At 43.6% G+C, this 20508-nt stretch overlaps 1 protein-coding gene across 3 annotated transcripts in view; it reads right to left on the reverse strand.

The window, feature by feature from the left end:
• Positions 1-797: 797 nt before the first annotated feature.
• The window catches only part of LOC132891022 (histone-lysine N-methyltransferase PRDM9-like), a 50254-nt gene continuing 30543 nt past the window's right edge, over positions 798-20508 (reverse strand). For all 3 annotated transcript variants that reach the window (XM_060928465.1, XM_060928466.1, XM_060928467.1), the window contains one exon: positions 798-2598. In XM_060928465.1, coding sequence (XP_060784448.1) covers positions 1487-2598 — 1112 coding nt within the window. In that variant the 3' untranslated portion in view covers positions 798-1486. The remainder of the gene's footprint in view (positions 2599-20508) is intronic.

A 20508-nucleotide genomic window follows, 5' to 3' on the forward strand; every position in this document is an offset into this window, starting at 1 on the left:
TGGGGTGCTCCCAGTGTGTAGTGGTTAGTACATCCTAAAAGTGGTCCAAGGAAAGACACCTGGTGAACCTGCAACAGGGGCATGGACACCCAAAAGTCATCAAGATACATTGGGAAAAGATGGCACCAGGATGCACTATGGGAAGAAGGCAAATCAGCAGAGGCAGTGTAATGCTCTGGGCAACATACTACTGGGAAACGTTAGGTACTAGCATTCATGTGGATGTTATTTTGACAAAAAACACTTAAACACTGTTGCAGGCCAAGTACACTCTTTCATGGCAATGGAATTCCATAATGGCAGTAGCCTCTTTCAGCAGGATAATGTGCCCAGCGACACTGCAGAATCTATTCAGGAATGTTTGAGGAACATGCCACGGAGTTCAAAGTGTTGACTTGGCCTCCAAATTCCCCAGATATCAATCCAATTGAGTATCTGTGGGATGTGGTGGACAAACAAGTCAGATCCATGGAGGCCCCACCTCTCAACTTGCATGACTTAAAGGCTCTGCTGCTAACATTTTGATGCTTGATACCAAAGGTCTTGTGGAGTCCATGCCTTGATGGGTCAGGCCTGTTTTGGTGGCACAAGAAGAACCTAACATTTTGGTGCCCGATACCAGAGGTCTTGTGGAGTCCATGCCTTGATGGGTTAGGCCTGTTTTGGTGGCGCAAGAAGAACCTACACAATGTTTTATAACTGATCATTGTATAGTGTCATAAATAATTTTGAATGACCATTAAAATACTGCAGCTTCATTAGAAGTAGGATGGCTGAAGCATCAGAAGACCAAGGGCCAGGGTATAATAAGAGAAGGTTTATTGTGCACACAAAGACAACTGAGGCAGCACTCAGTCTTAGGGTAAACAAAAGTTGGACACAGCCAGTTTATGTACTGATCTTATGCTGATGTGTACATGCAAAGGGCAGACTCCAGACCAGTTTGATATTACCCAAGGCTTAGATAAAGTAAAACAGGAGCATGGACAAAATCATCACGACCTAAGGAACAGATACGTGTACATTTTGAGTTAGCAAAGTATAGACACTTATGCATTATGAGTGAACAAAGTCCCTTACTGAAATCACAGTCAACTGATTTGATGTTCATGATTAAATCATGTATTATAACCATGGAAAAATACAACAGAAAATAATATATCGATAGACCATGGGCAAAAAGACAGAGGATGAACTAAAAATTTGGTATTTTACCGCACTATTCACATCAGTGTATTGACGATTAAATTTTCCGGTACCTCAGTGGTTCCGTTTTAGTGTAATGTTGCCATATTATACTGAAAATAGCGTTGCAGTTAATGCATGCCTTGTGTGGAGTTAATTTATGCCATGACCTCTTCAGGTCAAAAACATTAACAGTCTTATTCCAAACAATACAAGATTACATATTTTGCCTTCTCCAGAAATTAAGATAAATTAAATTTCAAAACACAGATCAATTCCAGCCAAAGGTCACAATAAACATTTAATTTGACAATGTTAAATCATGCAATGGCTCTGAGTTCACGCACTTGTGGGTCTTAAATGTAACTGAATAAGTAAACGCCTTTCCACACTGTGAGCACTGATACAGCTTCTCTCCTGCATGAATGTGATGGTGCTTTTGGAAAGCACTCAGACGAGTAAAACTCTTTCCACACTGTGAGCAGTGATGTGGCTCCTTTACTGTGTGAATGCGCTGGTGTCGTTGAAGATCAATCTGTTGACGACAACTCTTTCCACACTGTGAGCAGTAATATGGCTTCTCTCCTGTGTGAATGCGTTGGTGTCGTTGGAGATGACTCTTTTGATTAAAACTCTTTCCACACTGTGAGCAGTGATACGGCTTCTCTCCTGTGTGAATGCGCTGGTGTCGTTGAAGATCAATCTGTTGAGTAAAACTCTTTCCACACTGTGAGCAGAGATAGGGCTTCTCTCCTGTTTGAATGTGCTGGTGTTCTTGAAGATTACTTTGCTGAATGAAACCCTTTCCACATTGTGAGCGGTGATGCGGCTTCTTTGCTGTATGAAAGCGCTGGTGTCGTTGGAGATGACTCTTTTGAGTAAAACTCTTTCCACACTGTGAGCAGTAAAATGGCTTCTCTCCTGTATGAATGCGACGGTGTCGTTGAAGGTCAATCGGCTGAGTAAAGCTCTTTCCACACTGGGAGCAGTGGTATGGTTTCTCTCCTGTGTGAATGCGCTGGTGTGTTTGGAGATGACTTTGATGAATGAAACTCTTTCCACACTGTGAGCAGTGATATGGCTTCTCTCCTGTGTGGATGCGGTGGTGTTGTTGGAGATGACTGTGTCGATTAAAGCTCTTTCCACACTGTGAGCAGTGATGCGGCTTCTCTCCTGTTTGAATGCGCTGGTGTTGCTGGAGAGCACTCTGATGTCCAAAACTCTTTTCATGTTCTGAACAGTGGGGAATTTCCTTTTGGTCATCATTGTTAGAAGAAGTGTCAGAACTGAGAGTATCAGATGATGTTGGCTGACTACTGGAGCCTTTGGAGGGGATCTCAAGATCATGTTTAATCTCTCCCGATTTACATGGTTTCAAATATTCTTCATTGTAGCATCCCTGGATGTGTTTGTCTAGGGAAATTTGGGATGAATAAAAGAGGTTATCTTGAGCAGGAAAAGAACTGCAACAGAAAGCTGTTTACTTCTGGACAAGTGAAAGAACAAATATCAGCAAGAAAATGAAATGGAATTAAAATGTAACACCACTATCCCAATGTAAAGGAGTGTTTGAGGTTAAGTAAAAATGTTCAAGATTCTACATGAATAAGGATTTACTAATCTGTAATTCAAGTAACCAGCAACAGAGAATAAGTGGATCTGGGAATAGATCTGCTTGTCTACAAATTCACAAGGCTAAGGAGCACCAGCATGGACTACAGAGGGTTGTTGGTGATTTCTGTGATGGTGAACATATCTACAACCCCTGGTGAAAAGTATGGAATCACCAGTCTTGGATGAGCACTCATTCAGACGTTTTATTCTGTAGAACAAACTGAGATCACAAACATGATACAATAATAAAGTCATTCCAAAGTGCAACTTCTTGGCCTTCAGAAACACTAAAAGAAATGAAGAAAATACATTGTGATAGTCAGCAAATGTTACTTTTATAGACCAAGCACAGGGAAAAAAATATGGAATCACTCAATTCTGAGGAAAAAAATATGGAATCACTCAATTTTCAGGTAGAAAATAAGGACTCACCCAGTCAATTTCCTTTCCCTAAATTGACACCTGCCTCAGATTAGATCTGCTCGTTAGTCTGCAGTTAGAAACAGTGCAGTTATCACACCTTGGAGGGCTGCTGGACCAAGTGGATTGGCAAGAATCATGGCTCCAACAAGACAGATGTCTCTTGAAACAAAAGAGAGGATTGTCAAACTTCTTAAAGAAGGTAACTCTTCACGCATGGTTGCCAAAGATGTAGGCTGTTCACAGTCAGCTGTATCTAAGATATGGACCAAGTACAAACAGCATGGGAAGGTTTTTAAAGCCAAGCGTACTGGTAGACCAAGGAAGACATCAAAGCGTCAAGACAAAAAACTTAAGGCCGTATGTCTTGAAAACCGAAAAAGTACAACAAAACAAATGAAGCATAAATGGGAGGAAGCTGGAGTCAATGTATGTGACCGAACCGTGAGAAATCGCCTAAAGGAAATGGGATTTTCATCTAGGAAGCTAAAAGAAAACCATCATTGACACCTAAACAGAAAAGAACAAGACTACAATGGGCTAAAGAGAAGCAATCATGGACTGTGGATGACTGGATGAAAGTTATCTTCAGTGATGAATCACGAATCTGCATTGGACAAGGTGATGATGCTGGAACTTTTGTTTGGTGCCGTTCCAGTGAGATTTATGAAGAGGACTGCCTGAAGAAAACATCCAAATTTCCACAATCCTTAATGATATGGGGCTGCATGTCAGGCAGAGGCACTGGGGAGATGGCTGTGGTTACTTCTTCAATAAATGCACAGGTTTACATTGACGTTTTGGACAGTTTTCTTATCCCTTCAATTGAAAAGATGTTTGGGGATGATGAAATAATTTTCCAAGATGACAATGCGTCGTGCCATAGAGCAAAAACTGTGAAAGCATTCCTTGGTGAAAGACACATCCAGTCAATGTCATGGCCTGCAAATAGTCCAGATCTCAACCCAATAGAAAACTTGTGGTGGAAATTGAAAAAAAATGGTCCACGACAAGGCTCCGGCCTGCAAAGCTGATTTGGCAACTGCAATCAAAGAGAGTTGGCACCAGATTGATGAAGAATACTGTTTGTCACTAATCAAGTCCATGCCTAAGAGACTGCAAGCCGTTATAAAAGCCAGAGGTGGTGCAACTAAGTACTAGTGATGTGTTTTGAATTGAATGTTCTTTTGTTTGTCTGTTTTTCATGATTCCATATTTTTTTCCTCAGAATTGAGTGATTCCATATTTTTTTCCCTATGCTTGGTCTATAAAAGTAACATTTGCTGACTTCCACAATGCTTTTTCTTCATTTCTTTTAGTGTTTCTGAAGGCCAAGAAGGTGCACTTTGGAATGACTTTATTATTGTATCATGTTTGTGATCTGAGTTTGTTCTACAGAATAAAACGTGTGAATGAGTGCTCATCCAAGACTGGTGATTCCATACTTTTTGCCAGGGGTTGTACTTAAGTGACACTTCACTTGGCATAAATCGTACAGTTCCTGAAAGTTACCACTACTCTGAAGGAAACTCCTGCCATGAAAATAAGTCAGCCACTAGACAGGTTAGACCAGCCAAGTAAGCAGCACAGAATGAACAAAAGTGGGACATGTCAGTATGTGCCATACAAGATTAGAGAAGCTCACAGATACTGTATCTTAGATTATCAGAATAATGCAGTTCTGCAGACTTCAAAGGAAGTACTTCCTTTGAATAATCTTCAAGCCAGCTTTAGCCAGCTTCTGAGGTGCTGAGACCAAACAAAAAATATATATATATTGAGAGCTAAGATACAGCAGCCACCATCTAGAAATAGTAGTAAATGCAATAATGTGCTGGAACAGCAGCTACAGGCAGCACAAGCCATAGCCCAATAGGTTTGAGTGGCCAAGAATGAGCAATTGGCTTCTGTTTCAGCTAATTTACAAATGGTTTGTAGTAGCATTTACAGAAGAAAGTTTGTTGTGGCAGCAGGGGCATGGCCAAGTGTCAGTTTGTGAATGGAGGGAGGGGCCAGGGAAAGTGAGTGACAAAGTCAGTACACCTATTGTCGATTAATGTTGTGTGTTTTGCTGTGATGACAGAAGACAGAAAAGGGAGAGAGAGCAAAGAGAGAGGATCTCTCCCAACCAGAGCACGTGTGTGCGCATATGAGCGAGCAAACGAGAGACGTAAAGCTGAAATGCAAGCAAGAAAGTCTCAGAAATAAAGTCTGCATTAACATCAGTTCCTGCCTGCTGAGCTTCAGTATTCCACCTACCTCAGGGACACACTACAGTGGCGCCGGAAGCTGGGATAGTGAAGGGAACCACCCCATGGAGTCCTCCCCACTTAAAGATCTGATTCATGCCCTTGTTACAACCCAATAGAGCTAGCACCAAGCACTGATCACCCTCTGGAAGGAGCAGGAACAACATTTTGAAGACTTACTGCTGGCACAGCACGAAGATCACCAGGTGTTCCAGCACCTGCTTGCATCGGTGGGGTCCTTGACCACCACCACAGCGAACCCACCCCATGTCATGCTAACAAAGATGAGGCTGCACGATGATCCAGAGGTGTTCATCGTGCTCTTCGTGCAAGTGGCCAAAGCGTGGGGGTGGCCGGCCGAAGCATGGGGTGGCCCATCTATTACCGCTGCTGACTGGAAAGGCACAGCTCGCCAAGCAACAGCTCCCTGCTGACAGTTGGCTTGTCTATGCTGACTTGAAGCGAGCTATCCTGCAGCGTGTCAGCCGCTCCCCAGAACCACACTGCCAGCACTTCCGCACGTTGACATTGGAGGAAATTGGCCGGCCATTTGTGTTTGGCCAACAGCTCTGGGATGCCTGCTAGCGGTGGCCGAGGGCGAACGACCACAATGCTAAGGGGATCATCGACATGGTGAAACTGGAGCAGATCATTGCGTGGCTTCTGGAAGGAACAGTGGAGTGGGTCCAGTGCCACTGCCAGGAGTTGCCGGATCAAGCCATTGAGTTGGCGGAGGACCGTTTAGCAGCAGTTCTAGTAGACATTATGCCTCTTCTTTCTCTCTCCTTCTCTTTCCTCCTCTCTCACCTCTCCCTGTCCCCCCCCCCCCCCATGGAGGTGGGGGTTATTCCCCCACCATGGAGGCAAGGGCTGATTCCCCCCTGCCAGCTCATCATGCCCGTGGGACCCCCTCCCTTCTTGCCCTTCTATGTATGTGTCTTCCCCCCTGGGTGAGTGGCTCCAATATCGCTGGTGCAGAAGTGAAGCCTGGGCTGGGATGCTGGTGCTGCGGGAAACCTGCGAATCTCCAGGGCCAATGCTCTGCGATGGAAGTGGGAGCTGTCATCTGGATCCCTGATGTGCCAGAGACCACCCTTGATAGGGCCGGAGCGTATCATATATTGGTGAGTGTTCAAGGGGATATGCATCATGTGTTGGTGGATTCCGGCTGTAATCAGATCTCAATACACCAAAGCCTGGTGCAAGGTGAGGCATTTGGGAAAGCATTTGGGTGTGGTTCAGTTCAGTTCACCTTTTATTATCCCACAAGGGGAAATTTACATTGCTACAGCAGCAAAAAAAAGTAGCAAATTATAGAAAGGATAAAAAAAGATAAGGCAGTGAAGGAGTAGTACAGAAAGTACTAAGTATACAAAAAAGGGTATACAGTTAGGTCCATAAACATTTGGACAGAGACATTTTTCTAATTTTGGTTCTGTACATTACCACAATGAATTTTGAACAAAACAATTCAGATGCAGTTGAAGTTCAGACTTTCAGCTTTAATTCAGTGGGTTGAACAAAATGATTGCATAAAAATGTGAGGAACTAAAGCATTTTTTTAAACACAATCCCTTCATTTCAGAGGCTCAAAAGTAATTGGACAAATTAAATAATTGTAAATAAAATGTTCATTTCTAATACTTGGTTGAAAACCCTTTGTTGGCAATGACTGCCTGAAGTCTTGAACTCATGGACATCACCAGACGCTGTGTTTCCTCCTTTTTAATGCTCTGCCAGGCCTTTACTGCAGCGGTTTTCAGTTGCTGTTTGTGGGCCTTTCCATCTGAAGTTTAGTCTTTAACAAGTGAAATGCATGCTCAATTGGGTTGAGATCAGGTGACTGACTTGGCCATTCAAGAATATTCCACTTCTTTGCTTTAATAAACTCCTGGGTTGCTTTGGCTTTATGTTTTGGGTCATTGTCCATCTGTATTAAACACTCTCCCAATCAAACACTCTCCCAATCTCCCAACGTGGCTCCCAATCAAATTTCGTATTGATTATAAAATACTACTATTGACCTTTAAAGCACTAAATGGTCTCGCACCACAGTACCTGAGTGAACTTCTGCTCCTCTATGACCCGCCACGCCTACTTAGATCAAAAGGTGCAGGCTATCTGCTGGTACCTCGTATAGTGAAGGCTACATCAGGGGGCAGAGCCTTTTCTTACAAAGCCCCACTGTTATGGAACAGCCTTCCAAGTAATGTTCGGGAATCAGACACAGTCTCAGCATTTAAGCCTAGGCTGAAAACATATCTGTTTAGTCAAGCCTTTTGTTAATGGTGTTTATGAGGTAAAGGAGTAGATCTGGAGGGTCCTCAGACATAGAGTGTTTTGGTAAACTGGGATGTATGGATGCTGTCAGTCCCCACTCACTTGCTCACTCGAGTTTGTTGACGGTGTAGTGGCTGGCTGCTTTATGTCCCGGGGCTCCCTCATGCCTGTGTTACCTTCTGGCTCTCTCCTTTTAGTTATGCTGTCATAGTTAGTTGCCGGAGTCCCTGCTTGTACTCGGTGCAATATGTATACTGTTCCTACTTATTCAGGTGACATTGGGCATACCTAACCACCTGTGTTTTCTTTCCCTCCCCCCCACCCCAAATCTGTCCCTCTGAGTTACATGGAGTCAACAGGAAATCTTTTGGTGGAGAGGGTGGAGACCTCGACTGGCTATCGTAGCCTGCAGGGAATCGGCCGTCAGACATTCTGTCGTATGTCCCAGACCCGGTGAAATGTAACTGAATTGTCTTGGCCAGCCCTAAGGGTCCCGTCTGCGTCTCATCATTGCTGAGGAGTGTGCTCTCATCACCCAATCAAGCATCCAGCCAGAGCAGGTCATGATATATTTTACCATATTAACATGCCATTGTTCTGTGTTATGCCTGATGTAAAGACTCTCATCTCTGCGAGCCTACCACACAGATTTAATACTTGTCATTTTTAGGGCATACCTAACAACGTGTTTTCTTTCTCTCTCTCCCCCCCCCCCCCCCCAATCTGTCCCTCTGAGTTACATGTTGATCCTGGGATTGAGATGCTGGCCTCTTCTGCCCCTCGGACCTGCTTGATCCATCCTGGTGCCCTGTGTCTGGTTGGAGTTTTATCGCACCGCTCCTGTGAAGGATGGCCCCATGAGGACAGTTGAGGGTTATACCTGTTAAAACTGTTAATATTATAGTCAGGCTGTCTGTTGTTGCCCAAATGAGGATGGGTTCCCTTTTGAGTCTGGTTCCTCTCGAGGTTTCTTCCTCATGTCGTCTGAGGGAGTTTTTCCTTGCCACCGTTGCCACAGGCTTGCTCATTGGGGATAGAGTAGGGATAAAATTAGCTCATGTTTTAAGTCGTTCAAATTCTGTAAAGCTGCTTTGCGACAATGTTTATTGTTAAAAGCGCTATACAAATAAACTTGATTTGATTTGATTTGTATTATGAAACACCGACCAATCAGTTTGGCTGCATTTGAGCACACAGTACGTCTCTGAATACCTCAGAATTAATCCGGCTGCTTCTGTCCTGTGTCACATCATCAATAAACACTAGTGACCCAGTGCCACTGGCAGCCATGCATGCCCAAGCCATCACACTGCCTCTGCCGTGTTTTACAGATGATGTGGTATGCTTTGGATCATGAACTGTACCACGCCTTCGCCATACTTTTTTCTTTCCATCATTCTGGTAGAGGTTGATCTTGGTTTCATCTGTCCAAAGAATGTTCTTCCAGAACTGTGCTGACTTTTTTAGATGTTTTTTTAGCAAAATCCAATCTAGCCTTTTTATTCTTGAGGCTTATGAGTGGCTTGTACCATGCAGTGAACCCTCTGTATTTACTTTCATGCAGTCTTCTCTTTATGGTAGATTTGGATATTGATACGCCTACCTCCTGGAGAGTGTTGTTCACTTGGTTGGCTGTTGTGAAGGGGTTTCTCTTCACCATGGAAATTATTCTGTGATCATCCACCACTGTTGTCTTCTGTGGGCATCCAGGTCTTTTTGCATTGATGAGTTCACCAGTTCTTTCTTTCTTTCTCAGGATGTACCAAACTGTAGATTTTGCCACTCCTAATATTATAGCAATTTCTCGGATGGTTTTTTTTCTGTTTTTGCAGCTTAAGGATGGCTTGTTTCACCTGCATAGAAAGCTCCTTTGACCACGTTTTCTTCACAGCAAAATCTTCCAAATGCAAGCACCACACCTCAAATCAACTCCAGGCCTTTTATCTGCTTAATTGAGAATGACATAACGAAGGAATTGCCCACACCTGCCCATGAAATAGCCTTTGAGTCAATTGTCCAATTACTTTTGGTCCCTTTAAAAACAGGGTGGCACATGTTAAGGAGCTGAATCTCCTAAACCCTTCATCCAATTTTAATGTGGATACCCTCAACCGAAAGGTGAAAGTCTGGACTTTATGTCCATGCCCATTATATAACTATAACTTGAATATGCTTCAGTAAACAGGTAAAAAAACACAAAATTTGTGTCAGTGTCCAAATATATATGGACCTAACTGTATATAAAAGAAAATTAACTACAAATTTAAAGATAAAAATTAACAAATTTGCATAAATTAACAGGTTTGCAGATATACAGTTAACATAAGTGTATTACACAGGTGGTATTACACGTGTAAGTATTGCACAGGTAGTATTGCACAAGTAAGTAGATATATTGCACAGGAGCCATTTTAACTGTGTGTAGCTAGCAGTTTGTTGTAAAGTACTGATGCTTATAGTCAGTGAAAACAGTATGCATTCAGAGGAGTTTCTATGGATGTAGAAGTGATCTGGACAGTATTGTTCATTATTGTGAGGAGTGTCTGGTGCTGTGCTTGGTGAGGTGCTGGTTGTACAGTCTCACAGCAGTAGGGAGGAAAGAGCCACTATATCTCTCCTTAACACAAGACAGATGGAGGAGCCGGTCACTGAAGGAGCTAGCCAGTGCTGCTACGGTCTCCTGCAGTGGATGGGAGGTGTTCGCCATTAAGGATGACAACTTGGCCAACATCCTCCTTTCCCCCACTATGTCCACCGGACAGCTCAGGACAGATCCTGCCTTCGTAATCAGCTTGTTAAGTTTTGTCCTCTCTGCTGTTGTGATACTACTTCCCCAACAGACAACTCCATAGAATATGGCTGATACCACCACAGAGTCATAAAAAGAGTTCAGAAGTGGACCCTGTACTCCAAAGGCCCTGACCCTCCTCAGCAGGTGGAGTCTGCTTTGGCCTTTCTTGTACAGGGCGTGTGTGTGATCAGTGCAGTCCAGTTTATTGTTCAGATGAACACCCATGTACTTATAGCTCCTAACAATCTCAATGTCTTTTCCCTGAATGTTCACTGGGGTAGGTGGAGAGAACCTCGTCCTGCGGAAATCCACCACCAGTTCCTTGGTTTTACTTGTATTGATCTGGAGGGAGTTCCATTGGCACCAGTCCACAAAGTTCCTTGTCAGATCTCTGTACTCACTATCATCGCCATCTGAGATATAGCCCACAATAGCAGAGTCATCAGAGAACTTCTGTAGATGACAGGTAGTTGTATTGTATCTAAAGTCCACAGTGTAAAGTGTGAACAGAAATGTCCCCTGTGAAGTCCCTGTACTGCCAAGAATGGTGTCTGACACATAGTCCTTCAGTCTCACATACTGTGGTCTGTTTGTGAGATAGTCCATGAGGTGAGATGATGGTCCACCCCTCCACTCTCCATCTTACTCCTCAGAAAAGTCAGCTGGATGGTGTTAAAGGCACTAGATAGATCAAAGAACATGATTCTAACAGTCCTTCCTGCCTTTTCAAGATGAGAGAGAGATCTGTGAAGCAGGTAGATGGCTGCATCTTCCACCCCGATGCCTGGCTGGTAGGCAAACTGCAGGGGATCCATAGCTGGCCCCACCAGTGGGCGGAGGTATACCAGAACAAGTCTTTCCAGAGCCTTCATCAGGTGAGAGGTCAGTGCCACTGGTCTATATCTATTTAAAATCAGTGGGGTGTGCAGTTTTTGGTATTGGAACTGCACACGATATCTTTCAAAGGACCAGCACTCTTTCCTGTTCCAAGCTCAAGTTGAAAATGTCCCGCACTGTTCCACACAGCTGGTCAGCACAATGCCTCAGGAGCCTGGGGTTGATGCCATCTGGACCTGCAGCCTTTCTCACCTTCATTTTACTCAGTTCCCTCTTGACTTGTTCTCTGTCGAAGGACCAAGAAGAGCACAGCTGAGTGCTAAGTGTTCTGCATGGAGGTGTGAAGCACTGAGCTGGAGGTATGATGGTTGTGGGGTGCCGAGAGGGTGAGAAGGAGGTCTGTGATCTGGGTGACGATGACCAGGAAGAGACAGTAGCAGTAACAGTGGGCTGATCTGGGGGGAGAGCTGGTGCCTGATTAAATCTATTAAAGAAGTTGTTTAGGTCGTTTGCCCATTGCAATTCTCCTCCAAGCTGCCTATTGGACTCCTTAAGTCCTGAGATGGTTTTAAGGCCCCTCCAGACTCCACTCACATTGCTCTGCTGCAGCTGATCCTCCATCCTCTTCCTGTAGCAGTCTTTGCCTTCCCTGATCTTTCTTCTCAGCTCCTTCTGTACCCAGGGTTTGTTGTTTGAGAAGCACCATACTGTTTTAGTGGGCACAGTGTTCTCCACACAGAAGTTTATGTAGTCCGTGATGCAGCTCATGAGGCTGTCTACGTCCTCATGGGGCTCATGGAGAACATCCCAGTCTGTAGTGCCAAAGCAGTCCTTCAAAGCCTCATAAGTCTCATCAGTCCAGCTTCTCACCTGTTGTGTATTGACTGGATGTCTGTGAACAATAGGTCTGTAGACTGGCAGGAGATGCACCAGGTTGTGATCAGATTTGCCCAGGGTGGGGAGGGGTGATGTACTATATGCTTCCTTGGTGTTGGCATAAAACAGATCCAATGTCTTATTGGCTCTTGTGCTGAATGTTACATACTGTTTGAAATTGGGAAGAGTGGAGGACAGGGAAGCATAGTTAAAAACCCCAGAGATCAGGATGAGAGCCTGTGGATGCTGTGTCTGCAGTCTGCTTGTGACTGAGTGGATGACGTCACATGCTGAGTTTGCATCAACAGAGGGGGGGAATGTAAGCAGTTATTGCGATAACATGCGAGAATTCCCTTGGTAAATACGGCCTCATGCTAATGGCTAGCAGTTCAATAGCCTTACTGCAGATTTTCTCTAATAGTGATGTGTCCCGGGTTAAACCGTCTATCATTGATAAACACAGCCAGTCACCCTCCTTTCCTCTTACTGTTCTCCTTTGTCCTGTCTGCATGCTGAATTTGGAAGCCATCAAGCATGATGTCAGCATCCAAAATTAGCTCGGTTAGCCATGTCTCTGTAAACAGCATCAGACTACACTGCCACTATTCCTGCTGGTGCCGAATCAGCGCCGCCAACTCATCCATTTTATTGGGAAGAGATCTTACATTCCCCATGATAACAGATGGAAGGACAGGTTTGTAGCGTCTCTTCCTAGCACGACGCTCAGCACTGGTACATTTTCCCCTTCTTCGTCTCCTTAATTCCCATGGTATATCTGGAATCTCCTCAGGGATCACAGTGGTGTTACTGAATGCTAGCAGCTGTTCCCTGGTGTAAACAATAGCCCCATGGCTATATGCTGGCTCGCCCGATGTGAGCGCGAACAGAAGTCCCCAAACAAGTAGAAAAAACACGAGTGTTCTGAACATGGTTCATGTAGTAAAATAAATAGTAGTTAAAAGAAACTAAGTAAACTGTGAAAAGCTTAAAAAGAACATTAAAAAAGGTAAAAAAAAACAAGTAAAGAATGAAATGTGAGAGAGGAGCTGCTGTAATTGCCTGCCACTCTTGAGGGGCGCCGGAATGACGTGAAGTGAAGGTTTTCTGTGTGCACAGGGATGTTCATGAATACCCACGAGTGTCTGTCCACATTCTATTTTGGGGAGAAAAGCATAGTGTAAAGGCGGTGGTTAACCTGCGTCTCACCCACCCACTGATTCTGGGGACCGATTGGCCAGGGTTTAGAGGTTTAATGGAACATGTAGGAGTGGGCAGGTCCTGCAGCAACATGTTACAGGGGATCCCACTCTGGCATTGGCATCTCCGAGCTGTCTACGTCAGCACCATGTCATGGCAATATGAGGAGTGGGGTGCAGCCTGCCCCTCCTCCCTCTCTTGGGGATTCCCTCGAGGATTTCCCATTAGACCAGACGTGAGACAAGATGCTGCATCATGTGTTTGACCAAATGAGAGTAATTGATGGTCAACTCTTCCAGCCATATGCGACACCCTCCTTCCTGTACTTCGCAATTATTAAAGATAGGCTGTACCGAGTGACACAGGACACTTGAACCAGCAAACAGATAACCCAGTTGTTAATCCTGAAGAGCCACAGGGAAATTGTATTCCACGCAGCTCACTTGAATCCGATGGCCGGACATTTAGATCAGGATAAAACACTCGCCCGAATAATGGCCCAGTTCTATTGGACAGGGATTTGTGGGGATGTCCGTCAGTGATGTGTGGTGTGCCGTGAATGCCAACTAGTAAAACCAGAGGCCACCTCAACAGCGCCTTTGTGCCCTCTCCCTCTAATTGAGAGCATTGGCATGAATCTCGTCGAGCCATTACATTGGGCAGCACAGGGATATCGCTTTATTTTAGTCCTGGTGGACCATGTAACAATATCCGGAAGCAGTGCCTCTCTACAATATTTCAGCATGCAGTATGGCGGAGGCACTCTTCTGTGTCATCTCCTGAGTCAGGATTCCCAAAGAAATCCTGACTGACCAAGGCACTATGTTTATGTCACACACACTTCACGAGTGGGTTATATGGGTTATTGGGAATTAAATCCAACCGCACCAGTGTCTATCACCTACAAAGAGATTGTTTGAACTGTTCTACCAAGCAAACACTTAAACATTTAATTTGGAAGCTTGTAAGTGAAGATGCACATAACTGGGATAAATGGCTTGAGCCCCTGTTATTCACAGTATGAGAGGTCCTGCAAGCCTCCACGGGATATTCCCCATTCAAATTGTTATATGTGACCCCTCACCGAATCCAGGGACGCATGTCGGCCGAAACGAATCCGAGATAATCGCAAAAGAAGCATTTTTTTTTAGAAATTTGTGATTTTTTGTTTTTTTCCATCATGTGCGAGTTGAGATCTTGAACAATGCAATTAGTATTTCAGATAATAGATTGTTTTGTTGGAAAAGCATACATTTTTTGTTGCAAATTGTCTCGTTTTTGTCAGGACTGTAGCCTGCTGGGGGGTGAGGGTAAATTACCATATGGGCCATTCACATGATGATTTAAGTCTTTTTTTTTTCGCCAATCAGCTGTATGATACGAGCTGAGCTCGTGGCTACTTAAGCTGCATACAGGCATGTAATTTCACTATGGAATGAGCAAGCTAAACAGAGCGCAGAGGAGCTGAAACACCGCGAAGCAAACAGACACCTGGTATTTACATCGGAGATAACCATTTCTAGCAAAAAACCCAGCTACCTCGTTTTCCAGATTGAATGGAATACTTGAATGATCGGATGATACACGGACCATTCTAGGACTACATTCCATCGGGGGGCATTGATGTGTGCAAGGTGACGTTTCTCTTTCTGATGGAGTAAGTTTATTAATCTAAGGCTGTGTGGTTATTTTTGCATGTAACGGAGAGTGTTGTGGTTTGGTTAAGCCTAGGTCACAACTGGACGTATGATTTTTTGGCCGTGCGATTTTTGGCGTTTCCCAAATCGCTGAGGTTTTTTTTTTGTTCATGGAGAAAGATGCACATTGGCTGTAAGTTTGTCTTGCAACCTGAAAAAAACATAAGCGCCCGTAGAGTTTGTTTGACATGACAAAGAACCTCTGCGGCCAGTCTGCAGCTCAAAAATCAGCACGTCACACGCGCGCTCTCGTGCGTTTCACGCGCGCCCTCCGTGCGTTTCTTGCGTTTTTTGCATGTAGACCGGCCATAGGAGCACGTATGGCCGGTTGTGACCGAGGCTTTACATGAAACTAGCCTTGTGTTAGTTGTGTCATCATCGTGCTATCTTTCTTACGGTGTGAGTAATTTTTCAACCACAAAACGTTAAAGTATACTTTAGGACTTATTTTTGCACTTCATAATTGTTTTGGGCATACTTTGCATGGAAGGAAAATTGACGTGGTGATCTTTGTTTACATGAAAGTTGCATCGTGCTAGCTCATAGGGGGTAGGGCTTTCCTTAATGTCATGCAAATGAGCACCATTATGTGCCCGCCCTGCACCCAGAGTAGCTGAGATGGAAAACTTTGAGGGCGATTTTCTCCCTTTTCTAAGAGGTATACACTTTCAAAAGGCCACACATTCTTCAAATATTGTCAGAGCTCCACATGGAAGGCATCATTGGAAAGCTTAGAAACTGTACTTTCTGAATCTGTCAATAACTCAAAATGCCCCCGGGCGGACATGTGTCCCTGGATTCCGTTTTGTGACACATATGGGCGTAAGCCTTGTGGCATTTTGGACGTGATGCAGGAAAATTGGGAGAGGAGAACTTTGACTAGTAAAAACAAAATTCAGTACATTCTCGACCTGCACGTAAAGCTCCACACCCACATGCACTTAACCCAGGAGAATTTATAGCCGGTACAAGAACGTCAAGCCCGGCTGCACAACAGGGGTTCGCACCTTAGAGAATTCACCCCAGGGAGATAAAATATTCTTATTATTACCTACTTTGAACTCCAAATTGGTTGCCAAGTGGCGAATCAGGGATGTCGACTATGAGGTGAAGCAAATGGATAGGGGCAGGGCACTACAAATATACCACCTCAACCTGTGAAAACACTGGAACGAGGAGGTCCCCATGGCGTTGGCGTCAGTAGTTCTGGAGAAGGCAAAGCTGGGGCCAGAGATATAAACAAAAGTAACCACTGATCCAGTCCTCTGTGGCGACCACTTCTCACCAGCCCAACTCACGGAGGTTGCCAGGTTGCAAACGGAATTTTCCGATGTGTTCTCACCCCTTCCCAGCCGCACCCACCTCATAGAAGACCACATTGAGATGTCCCCAGGGTGGTGGTGCATAGCCACCCATACTGCTTGCCCTAACACAAAAAAAGGTGGTTCAAGACGAACTCAAGGCTATGCTCAAAATGGGCATAATCGAGGAGTCCCCAAATTGACAAGACTGCAACGACTGCAGCCTGCCCAAGGCCAAAAAAGGGGTGAGACAGTTCTTAGGGCTGGCTGGATACTATCGCAGGTTCATACCTAATTATTCGGATGTCACCAGCCGGCTAACTGATCTCACTAAAAAGGGAGCACCAGAGCCGGTCCAGTGGACAGAACAGACAACTCCCTGGCCTGCAGCGGGGAGGTATGTGCCAGCAGGAGCATGGCCAAGCATCGATTTGTGAATGGAGGGCGGAGCCAGGGAAGGTGAGTGGCAAAGTCAGTGCACCTGTTGTCGATTAATGTTGTGTGTGTATGTTTGCTTTGCCATGACGATGGAGGACAGAAAAGGAGGGAAAGAGCAAAGAGGGAGGAGCTCCACCAACCAGAGCACGTGTGTATGTGTGTGTGTGTGTGTGAGAGAGAGAGAGAGAGAGGCAGAGAAAATGAGCAAATGAGAGTAGTTACACTGAAAAGCAAGCAAGAAAGTCTTAGAAATAAAGTCTGCGTTAACATCAGTTCCCACCTGCTGCGCTTCAGTACTCCACCTACATCAGGGACATAATACATTTGTATTTTTACATACTGATTTATATACAGATTATATTGTCAAGTTTCATTTGGTAATTAATTTCAAGTATACACAAATTTAATAAAATTAAATTCTGTGGGATTGTGAAAATGTCAGTTCATATTAATGGACTTTATTAAAGTGAGCCAACATCAAAACATAAATTAAGACATACAAGACCAGTCATTTAGTTAAAAGAAAAATGCAAGTGTATAAAAAAGGGTACACTGCAATTGTTCAGATGGCGTGCCAGCCAGTTCCATTTGTACCGAGTGACCAATAAGTGACTGATAAGTGACTGATCCGGAATGTGTCAAGCGGCAATGTGCCATATATATTCCCAAGTGTATTGTATACCAACATCGACACAGCACTGAGGATGGTACATCGGTGTAGGAGACATTTTTGGCTGAGAGATTACAAAAAGGATTAATGAGCCCCAATGTAATGCGAGTGTCCCTCACATCATAAATGGCCGATTGTATGCATGCACGTGACTACCTCTAACAGGAAGCAACGAAAATGGCGGTGGTTTGTGTGCTGAAAGACGCGTCTTGCACATTGCAAGCCCAGTCTTAGACAAATTATGTCGCTAGAAAAAGAGACATTTAAAGATATTGAAGATTTATTAGCTTGTACCAGTAGTTCTAGAGTAAATACAGAAATGGCTGCATCAGATTCTGGCCCTTGGACACCTCTTGAAAATGAGAGGTCTGTATTTGAAAAGGAGGTGGCGGCATTGTCCACCCAGTTTAAATTCAATTTTATGAAAATAATTTGTACCTCTAATGAGGGGCCTGTGGCAGATCAAGTGGTCCCTTCATCGTCAACCAACCCAAGTCAGAATGCTTTCGATGTACTGATGTCAGCCAGTAATGTGAAATATGTGCCAAATCAAAAGGTCCACAGGTAGGCGTCTAAACCAAATGAAACAGACTGAACACTTATAGACCACTCTATTAGTGATAAAAATTATCAACTTGATACTAGAACTGTATTCCTATTTTTTTTTTGTTTACTTGAAAAATCTTGCATAATTCATGTACATAGTGGTCAGAATACAATCAATAGATCTATAAATAAAATAAAAAATGGAACGTCATAAGTCCAGATGCAGATGCTTCACAACTTTGGCTCAACTGCATTGAAATAAATAAATAAACAACCAAACTGCATTTGAAATCAATGATTGATTTCAAATCATTATTTTTTTTTACATCAGTGCGGGTGTCAGTGGAGCAAAGCTGAACAAGAAGGATGAGCTATTCAGTGATGTTCATTGACAAGACTTGGTATTTTTCAAAGACATCTGCAGATTCAGAAGGAGAATACATTGGTCAGGTATAAAATCAGTAAATATATTTCCCGATGCAAATGTAGTAATATTAATTGTTGCCTTTCAAAGTTGTAAACAGCAATTTTAGCGTTGTGTACATTTTTTATCAGAAAAAAATATTCATAGGGTATTGTATGGCATATTATATTTTAATTTGCATGGACCATAATACTGATAAGCCTGTGCTTGAAATGATCCTCTGCTTGTTTTCCTATTGGGGTAGACATACAATACTAATACTACTAATTTCTGCTGTAGTGGTATTCACACTAGTTTCATTTCTTTCTATTGGGGATATAAAAGTGTACATACATCTAGTAAACAGTATTAGTGCTTTCAAAAAGGCATAAAAGACATTTGCTACAGGCCATATAGGAAGTAGACATTGAACAGCTGATCTTTACAGTTCAACGCACATGTTCAGTGTGAGAAGTTTGTGTATGGTTCGAAATAAATATTTGAAAAGTGTTCTTTAGTGTTTATTTCTGAAAACAGAATACCTGCAAACGCATTCAAACAGAGTGTTGGGTGGGTGGATATTTTATTGTGAATATGGGGGGAAAAGAGTGGTGATAACCATGGAAACATTTTTTTCAAAAAAAAAAAAATCCCTACTGACCTACCCTAATTTTTCAAGGCATGTAATAGGAAACAATTTTTTTTTGTTTGGCCTAACCAGGCTGTCAAAGAGCAAAAACCTGTCCTTCATTTTTTCCAGAAGTGTTTCTTGATCTCATCTACAAATCTTTTCAAGAAAGCACAGTGCATTTATTAGTTATAAATAATACTTTTCTCTTCCCTTTTTCAACCAATATTTTTGGTTAATTACAGGACACAATTTTCTTCAGAATCCTCATCAGGAAGTGACATGAAATGTTAGTACAACCTGCAGTATTTTGCAATAACCATCTCTGAGTTTATTCAGTGTCAAGTGGAATTTATCAAATGCTCTTCTTCCATCATCATTAATAGTTTTTTCTTGTGAGTAGTGACCTAAGATGCACTGGATGGTCTCACCCAGGGCCGGTTCTGGAGGGGTAGCAATGGTAGCATTTGCACCCGGGACTGGTGTGGAGAGGGGCCCCAAAAAATAAGATAAAATAAAGAGTTCTCTCTGCTCCTGAATAAGTGCATTACTGAGTGTCTCTGAGCAAAGGAGAGCCTGAATGTTGCAACCTCCCTATTGGCTGTTTAGTGGTTGTTTGTAAAAATGTATCAGTTGTTGTTCTTCCCACGGGAATCATCGCGGGCTCGAGAGACGAGACCTGACGAGTTAGTTCGTTGGTAGCAGAACAAAATGTCTGGACACAAATCGGGTTTTCAGAAAAGGAAAGAAAAACACAGGGTCGAAAATACAAAAAAGGAAGCAGAAAATGCAAAACGAGTTTTAAGGTAGGACAAATGGTTACTTTTTAAGGTAGCCCGCTGTGGCTGCAGGCTTTCAGTTGTGTCATTGAATGGTTACTTTTCTGAGGCAGCCCGCTGTGGCTGCAGGCTTATTTATTATAGCCCATTTAGTTAAAATAGTTGATGTAAAATGTTTATAGTTATAGTTATGTGATGGTTGTCCTGATTTAGACTGGTGTGTGTGTGGGTTTTTTTTTTTTTTGTGGGGGGGGGGGGGGGGGGGTTGTGCGATGTTGCACCCGGGTCCAGATTAGGGCAGAACCGGCCCTGGTCTCACCCTACAATACCCAAGTGAACGTTTAGTCTTTTATGACCCACCATGCCTGCTTTAATCAAAAGGCACAGGTTATCTATTCGTACCTAGATTAATGTAGACTATAGCTGGGGGTAGAGCCTTTTATTGGGGGATCATGGGGGTTCCTGACTTCATGAGAGCTATGATTATACTATACATGTTAGTCCTCAGGCCTGATCTCAACAGACAGTGACTGTCAGGGCTCCTCTGCTATACAAATACACTGCCTGGTGGAGGAAAAAAAAAATCCAATGAAAGTA

Source organism: Neoarius graeffei, chromosome 8 (genome assembly GCF_027579695.1).
Source record: "Neoarius graeffei isolate fNeoGra1 chromosome 8, fNeoGra1.pri, whole genome shotgun sequence".
NCBI classification, from domain to species: domain Eukaryota; kingdom Metazoa; phylum Chordata; class Actinopteri; order Siluriformes; family Ariidae; genus Neoarius; species Neoarius graeffei.